We start from the raw sequence: 14,627 nt of genomic DNA on the forward strand, positions 1-14,627 counted from the left end.
GAAATCCTGGACTCATTAAACTCAGTGGGAGATTTGTTACTAACCATGTGCAGTGTGAATTTTCCAGATAGTTCATAGAGCTGCTCAAATTCTCTTCTGGTCTGGATTCTCACTGACATTTAATTATGATACACACATACCTGCTTAAGGAAGTTTTGGCAAAGCTCCTCGATGAAGTCTATTAATTCCCACCCTTTCAGGACCTTAATTGAAGAGGCAGCCAAGCTGTGGTCATTCTATTTCTCTTGGGATCTAACTACATTATTTGGGGTGAGATGTAGTGAACGTATTTACACTTTGTTAACTGTATCTGAAGTTAAGTATATCTGAAAACTGTTAAGGCAGAGAACAGTGAGATTTATATGCCTGACATCCTGGTAACATGGTGATGGATGCTGTTTTGGTTTCTGTTTTGGGAGGACTGAGAGAAATTTGCTTTCCCTTCAGTTAAGTGTATAACTTCAGGTTTCAGAATTATGTATTCTATTTATTCTTGAGCTGAAAACATATTCAATGTGCATTTGACAGTTAAATTTCTTTGCTGACAAAAATGTACATGCAATGGTTTATTTATTTAATAGTATTGCTGTACTGTAATCTGAAAACAGCTTTTTGTTGTTTGCTTGGAGATTTTTTCTGAAGCTGAGGTTAACACACTGAGTTACATTGTTTGTACTGAGTTCAACGGGAGAATTGTCAGGATGAAACAGTTTGCAAAATCAGCAGACTTCTTATTTGTTAGTATTCTCAAGTCCTTGTTGATCCTATTTATTGTGTTAAATCGATAATGTATGAATCCCAAGCTTCAAGGCTCCTGCCAAACCATATTTATTTTTTCTTAACATCTTGAGGTATAATTTGTCTCTGGAGTTCTCCCTTTCAATCTTCAAAGGATCAAAAATTGGCCCAAACTAGAGAGAGAATGATACACTTAGTCTTCGCTTAGTGTATTTTCCCTTTTCTGTAAAAAGCCAAAGCACTTGCCAAATGTGGGGTAAGAAAGATATTTCTTAGTATATTAGATTGGCACGGGTGACTTTTTCCCCTTCCTTCCTAGTGTAGGTTATCACCCACTCACTGACACAGGCATCTTCACTGAAGAGTCATCATTATTGCAAAGACCTAGAATATTGGTGGTGCTATAAACCTCTCTCATTACTGTCCTGTGAAACACTGTGATTTTACAGCTGTTGGCTTCTGTGGAAAAGGTTTTAAGTTCACTACAGGGTATTGAACAGGTTTTTTGGTTGGGTTTTTTTTTTTTTTGTGGCTTGTAATGTGTGGGAATGGTTAGACCATATGTTTTGCTCCAAAGTTCTTCACATACCAGAAGGGAAATGGATTGGCTGATCTTCTCTCCTGTACTGTAACTGGGAAAATGTTATCTACAAGAAATCACACTTTTTTTTTTTGTTCCCATTGCTATAATGTCTTAACATTATAGTTTTATTTTTGTGGCTGGGATGAGCTAAGGAGGTCAGGACTTACCTCTTCTTTTATTATGCTTATAAAGACATTCTGATTTGTCATTCTAGTTTTCCTAAGTAAGCAAACTATTCCAAAATATTCTAAAATGCTTTTATATGATCACTTTATGAGATTCTCTCTCTGGTAGAATTTGATATCTGTACAGAATCATAGGTCACTCAGGCTGGAAGGGGCTTTGGGGAGGTCTGTAGTCCATCTTCCTGCTCAAAGCAGAGACAGTGCTTTAGTATTGAAACCAGGTTGCTTAGTACTTGATCTTGATCTTGAAAACCTCCAAGAACTGATTTCTTAGTCTCTCTGGACAGCATGTTCCAATGCTAATCATTCCACACACAAATACCTTTTTTCTTATATCTAGTTGAGTTCTCTATTTCAGTGTATGACCACGGTCTCCTGTCCTCTCACCATGCACCTCCATGAAATGCCTGGTCTACTTTCTCAGTAATCTTGTAAGTACTTTCAGATTGTTCCTAGGTCCTCCTAGAGCTGCCTCTTCTACAGGCTAAATAAACCCTCTTCCCTCAGTCTGTCCTCACAGGGAAAGTGCTCCAGGCTCTGACCAGCTCAGTGGTCTTCTGCTGTACTTACTTGAATATGTGAACATTATTCCTGTACTGGGAACCCAAAACTGGATACAGTATTCCAAATGCAGACTTATTAGTGTCAAGTAAAGAGGATCCAGTGGCTACTTTCTGACTGATACAAGAAGTATGCAATGCCTCTTTGATGTTCTTAGATATAGGTAACTACACCTTCGTCCTAACCCCAAAAGTCTGGGCAAGAACCACCTTTTTCAGTCAAGTATGTAGTGTATGAAGTCTTAATCTTCTTATCCTATCAGTGTATGTTCTTTGTTCTGTTAGTATATTTGTCTTACAAAGGATTTGTAATCAGACTCCTAAAACAGCAACACATTTTATATTTGAAAAGTTGTCGCTTGCATCTGTTTCACTACATTTAAGTTGTTGTGTGTTTTCTGTTTAGTTAATTAGAATGCATACTGAAAAAATGACTTCTAGAATAAGTTATGAAGGATTAAGTAAAAATAGATGTGTGTGATAAACTAATGTTGTTGCTTAGCTTTCAAAGTTGAACAATATGGAACTAAACAAATCTGATCACATCTAGTCAACATAGGCTTGTGTTATGGAATTTGTACTTTATTTGCTTTTTTCCACAAGCAAGAGAGTTTCAAATCCTGAAAGACTGACACACCTTGTTTCTTAGTGTACGTCTGTTTCTTTTTTAAAAACACGAAAAAATAAATAGGGAAGAATACATTTGGAGGTTATTAAGGTTGCACAGTTAGTCACATGAATGTTGTTAGCAGACCAAATTAGGTTTGAAAGTAAATGAAATATACACATAGCAAACTGGGAGGAAGTCTGAACGGAGTACAGAGAAATCTACTACACATAAAAGGCTCTTTAAAATGCTGTTCAGTACATCTGGAGAAAACCCACTAAAACCTGCAGAGTACCCTGGAGAAAATGAATGTTAAAAGGGGCACAAGGTGTCAGAGAACAGAAACCAAGCCACGAATTCAGCTGAAGTTGGGTAACTAAACAGACCAATGCAATTCAATGCATGGCTCTGAGCAGTGACAGTCTGATGTCATAGGCACTAACCATGCACATAAAGCTCTTGCATGCTACATGTTTTGCCAGGCTGAGCTTCCACAGTGAGACATTATGGGATAAGCAGGGAATGTTGTAACCACATGTTGCAGCCACATGGTTCGATCCTGGGCATTATTCTACAAGACTTTGATCAATAAGGGGGCTTCAAACAGAAGCAACAAAATAGCTGACACTGACACGGTTACTTTGGACCTCTATAGGTGCAGAGAAGAATAAAATTGACTGTAATATATTTCTATATTATATGTAGCATGTATTCAACATCTATAGTATGTATATGAATTATGTCTATGTTTTTATATATGTGATATATAAAAAGTTCAAGGAGATGAAAAACACAGTGCTTGAAAAAATAAAATAATCTTATTAAGTGCAGGCGAACGACAACTGTACAAACACCAGGTGGGATCCTGTCTGGAGTGAAGCCAAAAAGAATTTTGGCACAGGATCTGGATATGGCCAGGGTTTTCTTCAGTTCTTAAATACAACCTGCCTTCTTGTCTTCCAGCTCTGTGTGGAGATGCTTATATGCTCTGCTTGTATATCATCTCATATTCACAACTGTCTTGGGTATCCTCCATTACTTGTAAAATCCATCCATATTTTCCCTCTTAATTTCAAGGAAGAGCATTTGAAAGATAGTCTTTCAGGGAAATACCTAATACCAGAGCTCAAAAGATGAAAGGTGGCTCTGTTTTAATGTGTACACCTGCAGTGGGTTTTTGTTTTTTGTTTTTTTTTGGTTTTTTTTTTTGACAGTTATATAGCAGAAGTTGAAGTTTGGTCTACCTCATGTGTCAGACACTATCTGAACTGGTGATGTATATTAACCTACTACAAGCTTTAAAAGTTCTGGTAGAGAACTTGCAAGTTCTGGTAGGCATTTGACCTAAAAGTAACAATATGGTGAAAAGCCATTCCTATATAAGGAAATTTTCAGTTTCATCCTCTTCAAATGCATCCCATTTAAAAGGTCCACTTCATTGCTAATCTTTTCAAGCCTTGATTGTTTGTGGCAATGAATGGGAGAACAGCACTGGAGATCTGATCCTGTAGGTAAGTAGTCCCCTGCTGAACAGTTTAACTAAAGTCACTGTGAATAATACATTCCAGACATCTGTGTACTGTGCCTATCGTGAAAAAGAATGGTCTGTGATCTAGAATGAATTAAAATTCTTCACAATTAAGCGTAGCTGAGATAAAAAGTAGGAATATATTGGAAAACTATACAGCAAAGAGACTAAAGAACAAGAATACAGAAAAAAATATTGTTCCAGGCCCCAAATATAAGCTACTGTGGGCAAGAGAAGGAAACCTCATAATACTGGGTTGCATCCTGTAGGATGTTCCTATATTATGAAAAGTAACTTTCTTACATTAAAAAGTTCCCTTATTACAATGTAATAAACTTTACGATTTTTTTTTTTTCAGACATTTGCCCAGCCAGTTAGGTTTAACTCTGACTTTGGGGTTTTTGAAGTTGTTAATGATGCCCCACAATGTGTTGAAAGCCAGCAGAAAAAAAGTCTACATGAGCAGAAAACTCCAAAGCCCATTTATGATGCTCTAAGGAAAGTGAAGAATGATGGGCAGCTCTCCAAAATGCGCAGTGCTTCTCCAGCCTTCAATATTGATGCAAATTACAACACTATGGTAAGCATCTTATAGCCCCTGAGTTTATATTTAGATCTTACTGAAGAGATACTGGCAGTAGTTTTTGTTGTGTTTGGCTTGGTAGCTTGGGAAAAATGTTAATTTATGTTAGGAAAACATAATGATGGGCCAAATTATGCCCTGCAATGCACATGTGTCTAGCAGACAAGTGAATGGAATTACAGATGTACATCCTGTAGCACAGAATTTTGAAGATTCCGTAGGGCAGGATTCAGTTGTGTGGTCTGAATACTTTTTAATATTAAAAGAAAAAATATTATGACAACAGTTACTTTACTAGTGATCCCTGGAATGTGCAAATTGACTGAAACTAATGCATCTCAGTCTTTCCTTATTAATTAATTTCCTTGTGTGGCTATGAGCTCATCTGTGGTCTGGCAACACATAAAACTCTCTTCTATTAATTCCCAAAGGGTTTACATGGTTACCATCAATTGAAATGGCCAGAGAAAATAATCTTTGGCAAAAAGAAAGCAAAATTAATGGAAAGATAGGTTGGATTTTAGAAAAATAATCTTGTTTTTTATTTGCCCAGACATTATTGATCTTGGTATTCTTACCTGTTTATTTTCAGGGCTTTCTTCAGCACCAAATTATTCAGGTTAAAATCAGGAGCTGAAGCATCATATACACCTGAAAGAATACAAGACAGTATAATTAGCTGTGGGACTTTACCTTTAAACAACAGCTTTTGAAGAGAAAAAACATTTCACTGGGATACTTGGTTTATTCTTTTCTTGCTTACTTTGCATTGGTGTGACTGTTGTGACTTCAGTTTGTTTCATTCAAGGCCTGGCTAAGGTCTTGCTGTATTTTTAGAAGTGGCTGCTCTAAATTATATCATAGCTGGAAAGCTGAGAGAAAAGCAAGGAGTTGTAGCAAACTGCTATTTTGCCTAGTATAAGCTTAATTATTTTCACAAAAGGAAACAGTGTTGAGAGAGGTCAAAAGGAAAAGATGTTTAACAAAGTGATAGTAATATGAGATAGCAATTATCTGCATCTAGACTGAAAAAGTGCTACAACAGGACAAGGCTCACAGGCATCCCTACCATGTTAAATAATTATTTTCACAAATATTTTGCTTGAGAACACAAACCTGGAAGAACTATTCTTCATTTCTTACTTGGTCTCAGGATTAAACTGAAGAAACATTGTGTGCTTGTGCAAGTGTGGCTAACACTCTGTGGGATAACCTTACATCACTGCAATTGTGGATGGCCTTTCTTGACAAATTCAAAGCCATTTCACTATTGCTTACATCTTTCATGTGGTTTGGAGCAACATGGTTGCCATACTGTTTAAGAATACATTATTTTCTCTGTGCCATTTTCCATAGATAATGGTGTTTTGTGGAGTGGCATGCCTCAGTATGCTTTCTTCTTGGGAGTAAAGGGTGAAGATTTTTCTTATTTTTTACTTCTTCACTGGGTAGGTAACATACATTCCTTACCCAGTTGATGATGCCTTGGCATCTCAAGGTTGAGCTGGAACAAAATGGCCTGCAAAACAGCATACCAAAAATTGGTACTGCAACTACACAAGGTGAAAGAACACAACTTCATTCATTGTGCTGCACTATGACTGAACCAGAAGTCATCCCAGACCAACTGCATCAAGTAGCTCAGCTCAACTCAAATAGGATTTGATCTTTCAGGCATCAGCTGATGCTACTTTTTTTCCTTTGACTTTCTTCACACTGAAAAGATTGACAGTTGCTTTGAATGTTACATTGCTTCAAAAAGTAGCAAGAGACCATCACTGGCACATTTCTAATGAAAATGAGATATGGTTGGAGAATCCTAGTAGGCATTTCAGGCCACAGCTTGAATTTAAACAAATCTTACCTAAGAAATACACCTACAGGTATTTTTCTCTGTATTTTACTTCCCTCTTATGCTGTTACAAATTTACAGATAAGCAAAAGTTCTCTGCATGTGTGCATGCACACTTACAAATTATTGATACGGAGGTAAATACCTTCTTATCAACAGCCAAAATCAACCTGGTGTAAAATATATTAAGAAAATAAACCTGCTGAGCTGTAGAATTGATCACAACTATGGAAAAAACCTGGCTGGCATCCCACATACCTTACTTCAGAGAAACCCCAGTTCAGCAAAACACTTATGTGTTTAACTTTAATCAAGGGAAGTTAAACACATGCTTAAACTTAAACACGTGCTAAAAGCTTTGCTGGATTGGGTCCCAGCAAGGCCTAAGGCTGACTGGGTAAGGAAGATAACCAAGGTAACAAAACCCATCAGATTAAATGTAGCATCTTTCTCTGGGGGAAGGGGAAAGAGTAGAGATTCTTTCATTCTGATAGTATATATAATTTTGTGTACCAGCCATGTACAGGCATGAACATGTTATGAATCACTCAGATAAAAACCTGGGCTGTTATTCAGTAAAAACATAAATATTAAATGCCAAAATAAAGAGACAATCTTCTGTATTTCAAAAAAGCTTGTCAGTTACCAGAAAGAGGCATACACTGTGTGGTTGGGACTAATTAGTCTCAATCTCCACAAATTACAGTGTATGAGCCACTGCCAACATAAGCTTTCCATATTTTGAAATATTTTCTTCTCTCTAAATGAAACCACCCACTTTCTGAGTAATTCAGATTTTTTTTTTAATCCCCTACAGATATATGTGAGGCAGAATAACCCTTGTCCCTAATGGAATATTAGCTCATGGAAAGAAAATTTAAAATCTACACAACTGATTATTTGATATAGCATGTAGCATCCATCTTTGCCCCAGCTTCACCTGTTTTTATGGACAAGGAGAGTTACTGCATTCTTCCAAACCATCAGTCTCACTTTCACTAGAAGGAAAAAAGCACCTCAGATAAATGAAACAGCTCATCCCCTAAGAATGGAAAAAGTACACTCTTAAAAAAATATTGAAGTGTGCTGTGTGTCATTTCTAAGGGAAACAGCTATGGATCACTGCGGCCCATAGTCAGAGATCTCGCTCTGTGTAAGTTCTCAGGCATTGTTGATTTTGTTAGCTGGCTCTGTATTGCTTGCTGTTCAACACACCCCTTCAACACCCCAGACCACTCTTTGGAAGCACCTCCCTTTCTGCTTTGATGAGGCTCGGACAGCCTAAGCAGAAATCTGTTAGGAGCCTGATTTGTAACATACTTAGTTTTCCGTTAAAGTGTTACTTTGTGCAATGCAGTTCTGCAAAGCTCTGACATTAGGGTGAGAATCATGTTAGCTGATAGGCTTTTTATTTGTTTGGTTTTGTTTTTAATATCTACAGCTCTCTGATTCTTGGAGTCTAATTTAATTTAAAGGTTTCTTAGTCTTCAGGTTCTTGAGGAAAACATAGTGTTTTTTTATAAAATGTGATGAAGTCAGAAAAATTAGCTGTTTCCTATTGCAAAAAAATTATGAACATGTATTTTGCATTTGGAATTGTACAGCAAAAGCATGATCAATGCACATATTATTTCTGAAGAAAAAACACCCATGATTTGTTAAAAAAATTGTACTCTTATAGATGAAATCATATTTAGATCTTTTTAGCTGTTAATAGGAAAGTAAATCAACTTAATTATCCCAGCATGATAAAGGCTAAACTGGACTTTACTCAGAGTATTGTGGACAGTTCTGGTGTCCTCAACATAAAAAGGATATGGAACTGTTGGAACAAGTCCAGGGGAGGGCCATGAGGATGATCAGGGGACTGGAGCACCTCCCGTATGAAGACAGGCTGTGAAAGTTGGGGCTGTTCAGCCTGGAGAAGAGAAGGCTGCATGAAGACCTCTTAGCAGCCTTCCAGTATCTGAAGGGGGGCCTAGAGGGATGCTTGGGGTGGACTATTAGGGACTGTAATGACAGGACAAGGGGTAATGGGTTCAAACTTAAACAGGGGAAGTTTAGATTGGATATAAGGAAGAAGTTCTTTACAGTGAGGGTGGTGAGGCACTGGGATGGGTTACCCAGGGAAGTTGTGAATGCTCCATCCCTGGCGGTGTTCAAGGCCAGGTTGGACAGAGCCTTGTGTGATATCGTTTAGTGTGAGGTGTTCCTGCCCATGGAGGGGGGGTTGGAACTAGATGATCTTGAGGTCCTTTCCAATCCTAACTATTCTGTGATTCTATAACAACGATGATGTCCACTGCATATTTGTTTTCCTGAGACAATTCTTCTGTAGAAGGGGGTTGGAGAGAGTCAGTTACATGGCAAACAAAGCAAGAAAGTAAAGAAAACTGCAAATCTTTGACATTTCTTTTTTAATAGTGCCTTGATCGAGAACAAGCAATTCAGTGGATTAAGAAAGAAAGGCTTCCAGCATTTCTGGAAAGTGACTGTTACTTTGAATACAGGTATTACAATCTTTTATGCTTTCAGTTTTAAATTTGTGTAGTTTTTCTCTTCTGTTCAATTTATCTTGACAGTACTCAATATACTTTCTCCCACCTCTAGGTCTGTTCGTTTAATTTTAATATTTTAGTGACCTGGATAAAGTAAAATCAGTGGCTTTTTTTCACTCATCAGTCTGTAATTTTCCTTGACCATGAATTACTGATATCTGAATCTGCGTTCCACAGAGATATCATGGTAGTAATGCATCTTTCTCTGGTCAATATATAAGCCATATAAGTGGAAGTTATGAACCCATGAAATCTATTTAGAAAAAAATAAGCCAGTCCTTTTTATTTCAGTTACTAGCTTTGTGTCTGTGGGACCCACTATCAGACTTCCTTTTGCAAGGTTCTCTGTGGGATGCTGTGGCACAGTTGGACGATGCAGCATTATACATCTGCCATATTCTTCCAGATGTCCTTTCAGCAGATGTTCTTCATGTATATTTTTTTGAGGATCTGCCTCTACATCCCTCAAGGTTGTGTCTAGATCAAGATAAGCTGAGATGCTAAAAGAGCAACTTGTATGTATAGATGAAGATACCCCAACCCTAGAATGAAATCCTATTTGCCTTCAAATAGTGGGGACAAAGGAAACTGGGCATTCACTCATGGTCATAGGCTCAGGCATAGGCTTTGTTTCCCCTTCACGTGCACCTTGGTTGGTTTTGTGCTGCTTTCTAATTTAGCTAAGTTTTGCCCCAATTCTTGATCCCGGAACACTGACGTTATCAACGTAGGGTTCTAAAGATTGCCTTTTTTGAACACCCTGAGGTTCGCACTAACACAAGATAGCACTGGAGGGCTCTTCAGTGCTATGATGTCCTCAGACATCTGCCAGTTGAACACAGTAGTGCCAGTTGTCAGTTATCATCTGAAAGTTTAATTAGTATGGTCACTGCTGTGGCATCACTGCTGGAAGATTGTTTGTATCAGGATGTGTAATGTCTGGTGATACCAGATTCCTGCAATCTGGAACAATAGTTCCATTTTAATGATCAAAATATTTGAGGGCTTCTTGGCAGGGCTTGGGACTGCATAGATACATGTAAGAGCATTGTAACAGAAATTGGTTTTACTGGTAAAGATTGATAATGAAAGGTAGGTCACCAGCTGTAAATGGCAGTACTGGTGTTTATGAATGTGACATAATAAGTGTGAAATAATATGATCTGCGAAATAGTGTGATTGATAATATGATCTGCTGATCATGACCTCTGTAACAATTTATTTTTAGATTGGTCATGGGTTTTATTGCCTATTCTGGGGAAAAAAACCTCAACTTTTTCTCTGATTAAAAGCTAAAATTAGCTATTTTCTTGTCTCAACATTTAATTTCAGGCTAGCTAAATTGATATCACAGGTAGAATGGAGCAAGACTGGCATTACTTTCATTATTGATAATGACTACTGTCCCTGGATAAGGAAGCAAGATCCAAGTCCTCCCCCTCCTGAGGAGGATGACACTTCGATGACTATGAGAAAGTTCTATATATCGCTTGGAGAGGTAAAAAAAAATGTTTAGTGGGTGTAAAATCAAGATATATTGAATACATTGGGTGAAATTATTGTAACTGAGGTCACAACCTTATTGGACAACTGATTCTCTGAATATCCCTTATTTTCAAAGCTCTTTGTACTGTAGATGAAGGTTGTTGGTTTGTAATACAGCTAAAACACAAGCTATGTTACAAGTATGCTCAGCTACAGTCATACAGCTCTCTTCACTGGGAACTATCGTTACAGAAATCTACACAAACAGCCTGCACAAAATGACTACAGATAATAAGCTCTGCTCTCAGAAACACTACAGTAAACAGAAAAATTTCAATTGTTCTATGACATTTCTTTTCCTAGGCTACAGTTTCTCAGCCAAAGGATTGTTTTACATTAACAAAAGGAAGTGAATTAATGAAAACTACAGATTCATTCTCACATCCTGTAGCTTCTAGTCAAATTCAGTGTTTGCCTGGACAGCGTGAAAGAGATAATTCATTAAGTGAAAAAGATGGTCTTCTGGGTAAGTAACAGAGGTTCAGCCGTAGTATTTATAACAAAACTCTGACTAGGTGGAAAGAACAGGCATTCCAAGAAATTACTGCTAACTCGTTATCTTCTGAGTGTCACATGATATCTTAGGCTTCAGATAGGGATTTGTTTCCACAGTCATATGTTAAATGAAAATTTGAGCTAGAAACCAAGAAATTTTGTGATAGTAGAAGCCTCTTTTCTTCCATATTTCTGTTTCATAGATATCTGTAAGTTTCAGCTGATTTTTTGTTTTTCCATTTGGTATGTTTTGAAAGACTTTCTTCATAGAATCATAGAATGGTTTAGGTTGGAAGGGACCTTAAAGATCATCTAGTTTCAGCCTCCCCTATCCCTGCCTTCTTGTCTGGATTCTTTGGGTATTTGATAGTGTATGGTTTGTTTTGCAGCCATCTTCTTAGGGTATTTATGAGGGGCACTTTCAAAGGCCTTCTGGCTGCCAATTTCTATGAATCTTATAGAATGTAATTGTGACACTCCTGTCAAATTCAACTGAAATTGTTCAGCAGGTTTCAAAGAGAGCATAGAGAGAGAACACATGTGAGAGAACATAGAGGTGAATTATGGACATACTTGATTGCAGGTTAGGGACATTATGGGCATACCTGATAACCTTGTTTCTGTTAGGTAGGCAGTAGCAAGATGAACAGGGAAGTCTCAGCTTATGTTAGGAGTTCTCGGGCCCCAATTCTTGGAGGGAAAAGCTGCCATTCCACTCTGAGGTTTGTTCTGATGGGACCTTGATGTCTAATGGCTGGATGGAAAATTGGAGGACATGATAACTCCAGAAGTCTGTCTTCCTCAAATCCATAAGGATCACCCCAGGATATATATTGCTGATGTATGGATTATTAATGAAGTTATTGAAGCTGCTTTTGTTTGCAGATCATGACTTCACCACTAATTTTTGCAGTGCTTTGAGCAGAGAGGTCACACATGCACCATCTTGCAGAGCATTTATGTAACTGTATTGCAGTGGGCTGGGCGTAGGCCTATGGAAAGCCTCTCTGCCCTGTTTGCCTGAAGCTGTCCTGCAGTCAACAGTATTTTGCCTCAGTTAATATTTTATACCTAAAAAAATTATTTTGTAACATAGACCTTCATTTTCATTGTGCTTATGATCCTTCTTTATGCTTATTTTGTGGGAAACCCAGCATTTTTTGTCAGAATTTCTATTCAGGCACAGTATTCACCTGGTGTCAGGCACTGGAAGCAGGAAAAGGCATCAGTTAACTTTCTCAGGGCCAGCCTGCAATTAGAAAGAGTTCAATAGTTGAAGGTATTTGCTTAGGCAATCCAGCCTGAATTCCTTGCTCACTGCTTCAGTTGGATCAAGGTTATCAATTCATGTCTTGAGCAAAACCCTGAGCCACATGACTTTTGATTATTCAAGAACTGTGTTTCTCCCTCCCTAATTGCCTCAGGTCCTGTGAAATCATTCTTCATGTTTCAATTTCATGGAAACATGTTGAGAAGCTAGAATTTTTCTTTATCAAGTGAAAACATTTGAATCCAATTGTCTGTCTGTGACAGTGGCCAGCACTAGTTAGACGAAGCTTTTTTTGGAGAAAGATGGAAAGAATGTTTAACTACCATTGCAATTTATTCAGCAGGCCACCATAGATGGTTGTACTAGCTGATGACATTACAAATGTGAATTCAGTGGATCTGAGCGATTTAGTCCTTTTCTGTCACAACCTTATGTAGTACATGTACTCAGAGGTTGTAGCAGTCTCCTCACTGACAATGTCTTGCCTGCCTACAGTTTTGATACAATAGCCTTGTCCTGGTTTGAGCAGTAGCAGTCATTTTTCTCCTTCTTGGTAGCTGGTGCAGTGCTGTGTTTTGACTTTCGGGCTGGGAACGGTTGCTGATAGCAAGTATGTTTTGAGTTACTGCTCAAATGTTTGGTTTGTCCAAGGCCTTTTCTGAGCTCATGCTCTGCCAGGGAGGAGGGGAAGCCGGGAGGAAGGAGAAACAGGACACCTGACCCAGGCTAGCCAAAGAGGTATTCCATACCATAGCACGTCATACCCAGGGTGTAACCGGGAGAGACCCGGAAGGGCTGGAGCTCTGGGGGGATGGAGGAGGTATCGGTTGGTGCTCGGTCGGGCAGGGTGAAGTGAGTTATGGGTCGGTGGCTGGTGAGGTGTTGTATTCTCTTCACTTGTTATTTCCTTTATCATTATTATTTGTAGTAGTAATGGCAGTAGTGATTTGTGTTGTGCCTTAGCTATTAAACTGTGCTTATCTCAACCCAGGGGGGCTACATTGTTTGGATTCTCCTTCCTAACTCTCCGGGAGTTGAGGGAGCAAAGGAGGGGGAGTCAGTGAACGAGCTGTGTGTGGACTTGGTTTAAACCACGACAAGCCTGCATCTTGGCTTTAGGGAAATACAGAAGATTCAGTCTATTCTATAGTTTAAACACTGGATTGATATGAAGAAATTGTAGAGCCATAGCTGAATTATGACTTTTTTTTCTTTATTTCACTTAGATTCTGCTACTGTTCATAATACCTGTAGTTATTCTGCTCAGTTTTATAGGACTGACTTGTGCAGTCACAGCAGCATTAACTTAGCTGAGCAGTATGTATAGTCAAGGTCATCTTTGTTAACATGCTCCAGAACTACTTGATTTGCTGAAAGTCTGGCAGAAGTAGAAAATGTATTGGAGCGAGTTCAATCAGTGAGTTTCTTTCTCAGCAGACCAGGATGCTGGGGCATAATTAATAGCATGGGGACACCAAGGAACTGGGAAAAAAGGAATTAAATAGAGAAGTGTAGACAAAACCACCCATTGCTGGTCACTGTTATAAACTTGTTAGCTGCAAAACATTTTTAAATCTAAATGAGCCATTCCTAGGTGGCAGACTGGACTACAGGATTATTAAATGTTTCCAGAGCCCCTAACATAATCATTTGTTTTGTTATCCTATGTATTTCAAGAATTTACCCAATTGACAGAGGCCTGTTTGATGCTTTAGTCTTTTCCAATAACCAACTTAAGTAGACAAGAATAATCACTTACTAGTTTTTCTCAGGTCTAAACAAAAACCAGTCCTGCGACATACTGTGACTTTGATCACACTATGATCAAATACTCAGGAAGAAACCAGGCCTTGCAGCACAACAAGGTGGTTTAACAAGTGCTGAGGAGCTGGGTTGTTCAGCTGAGTAAACAAGACAATTGACTCCAGAGGAAGTTACTCCTGAACTCTCCTGCTCTGCTGGAATTCAACAGGGAATGAATTTCTGAGTCATGGGGCTGAATTTCTAAACCCATAGCAACAGCAGAAACACCTCTGCTGTTCCCTGCTCTGCAGTGTGACATGGTCTGATTATTCTGCAGTAGAACAAGATAAAAATATATTTGCACTTTCTTGACTTGGAAA

At 38.4% G+C, this 14,627-nt stretch overlaps 1 protein-coding gene across 1 annotated transcript in view; it reads left to right on the forward strand.

Moving 5' to 3' along the window:
- RGS22 (regulator of G protein signaling 22) overlaps positions 1 to 14,627 on the forward strand; it is a 72,722-nt gene that overhangs the window by 6,855 nt on the left and 51,240 nt on the right. The window contains exons 4-7 of the mRNA XM_031050601.1: positions 4,560 to 4,781; positions 9,061 to 9,146; positions 10,527 to 10,692; positions 11,043 to 11,205. Of these exons, the coding sequence (XP_030906461.1) occupies positions 4,560 to 4,781; positions 9,061 to 9,146; positions 10,527 to 10,692; positions 11,043 to 11,205 (637 nt within the window). The remainder of the gene's footprint in view (positions 1 to 4,559; positions 4,782 to 9,060; positions 9,147 to 10,526; positions 10,693 to 11,042; positions 11,206 to 14,627) is intronic.

The sequence above is a fragment of the Melopsittacus undulatus genome, chromosome 1 (assembly GCF_012275295.1).
Source record: "Melopsittacus undulatus isolate bMelUnd1 chromosome 1, bMelUnd1.mat.Z, whole genome shotgun sequence".
NCBI lineage: Eukaryota > Metazoa > Chordata > Aves > Psittaciformes > Psittaculidae > Melopsittacus > Melopsittacus undulatus.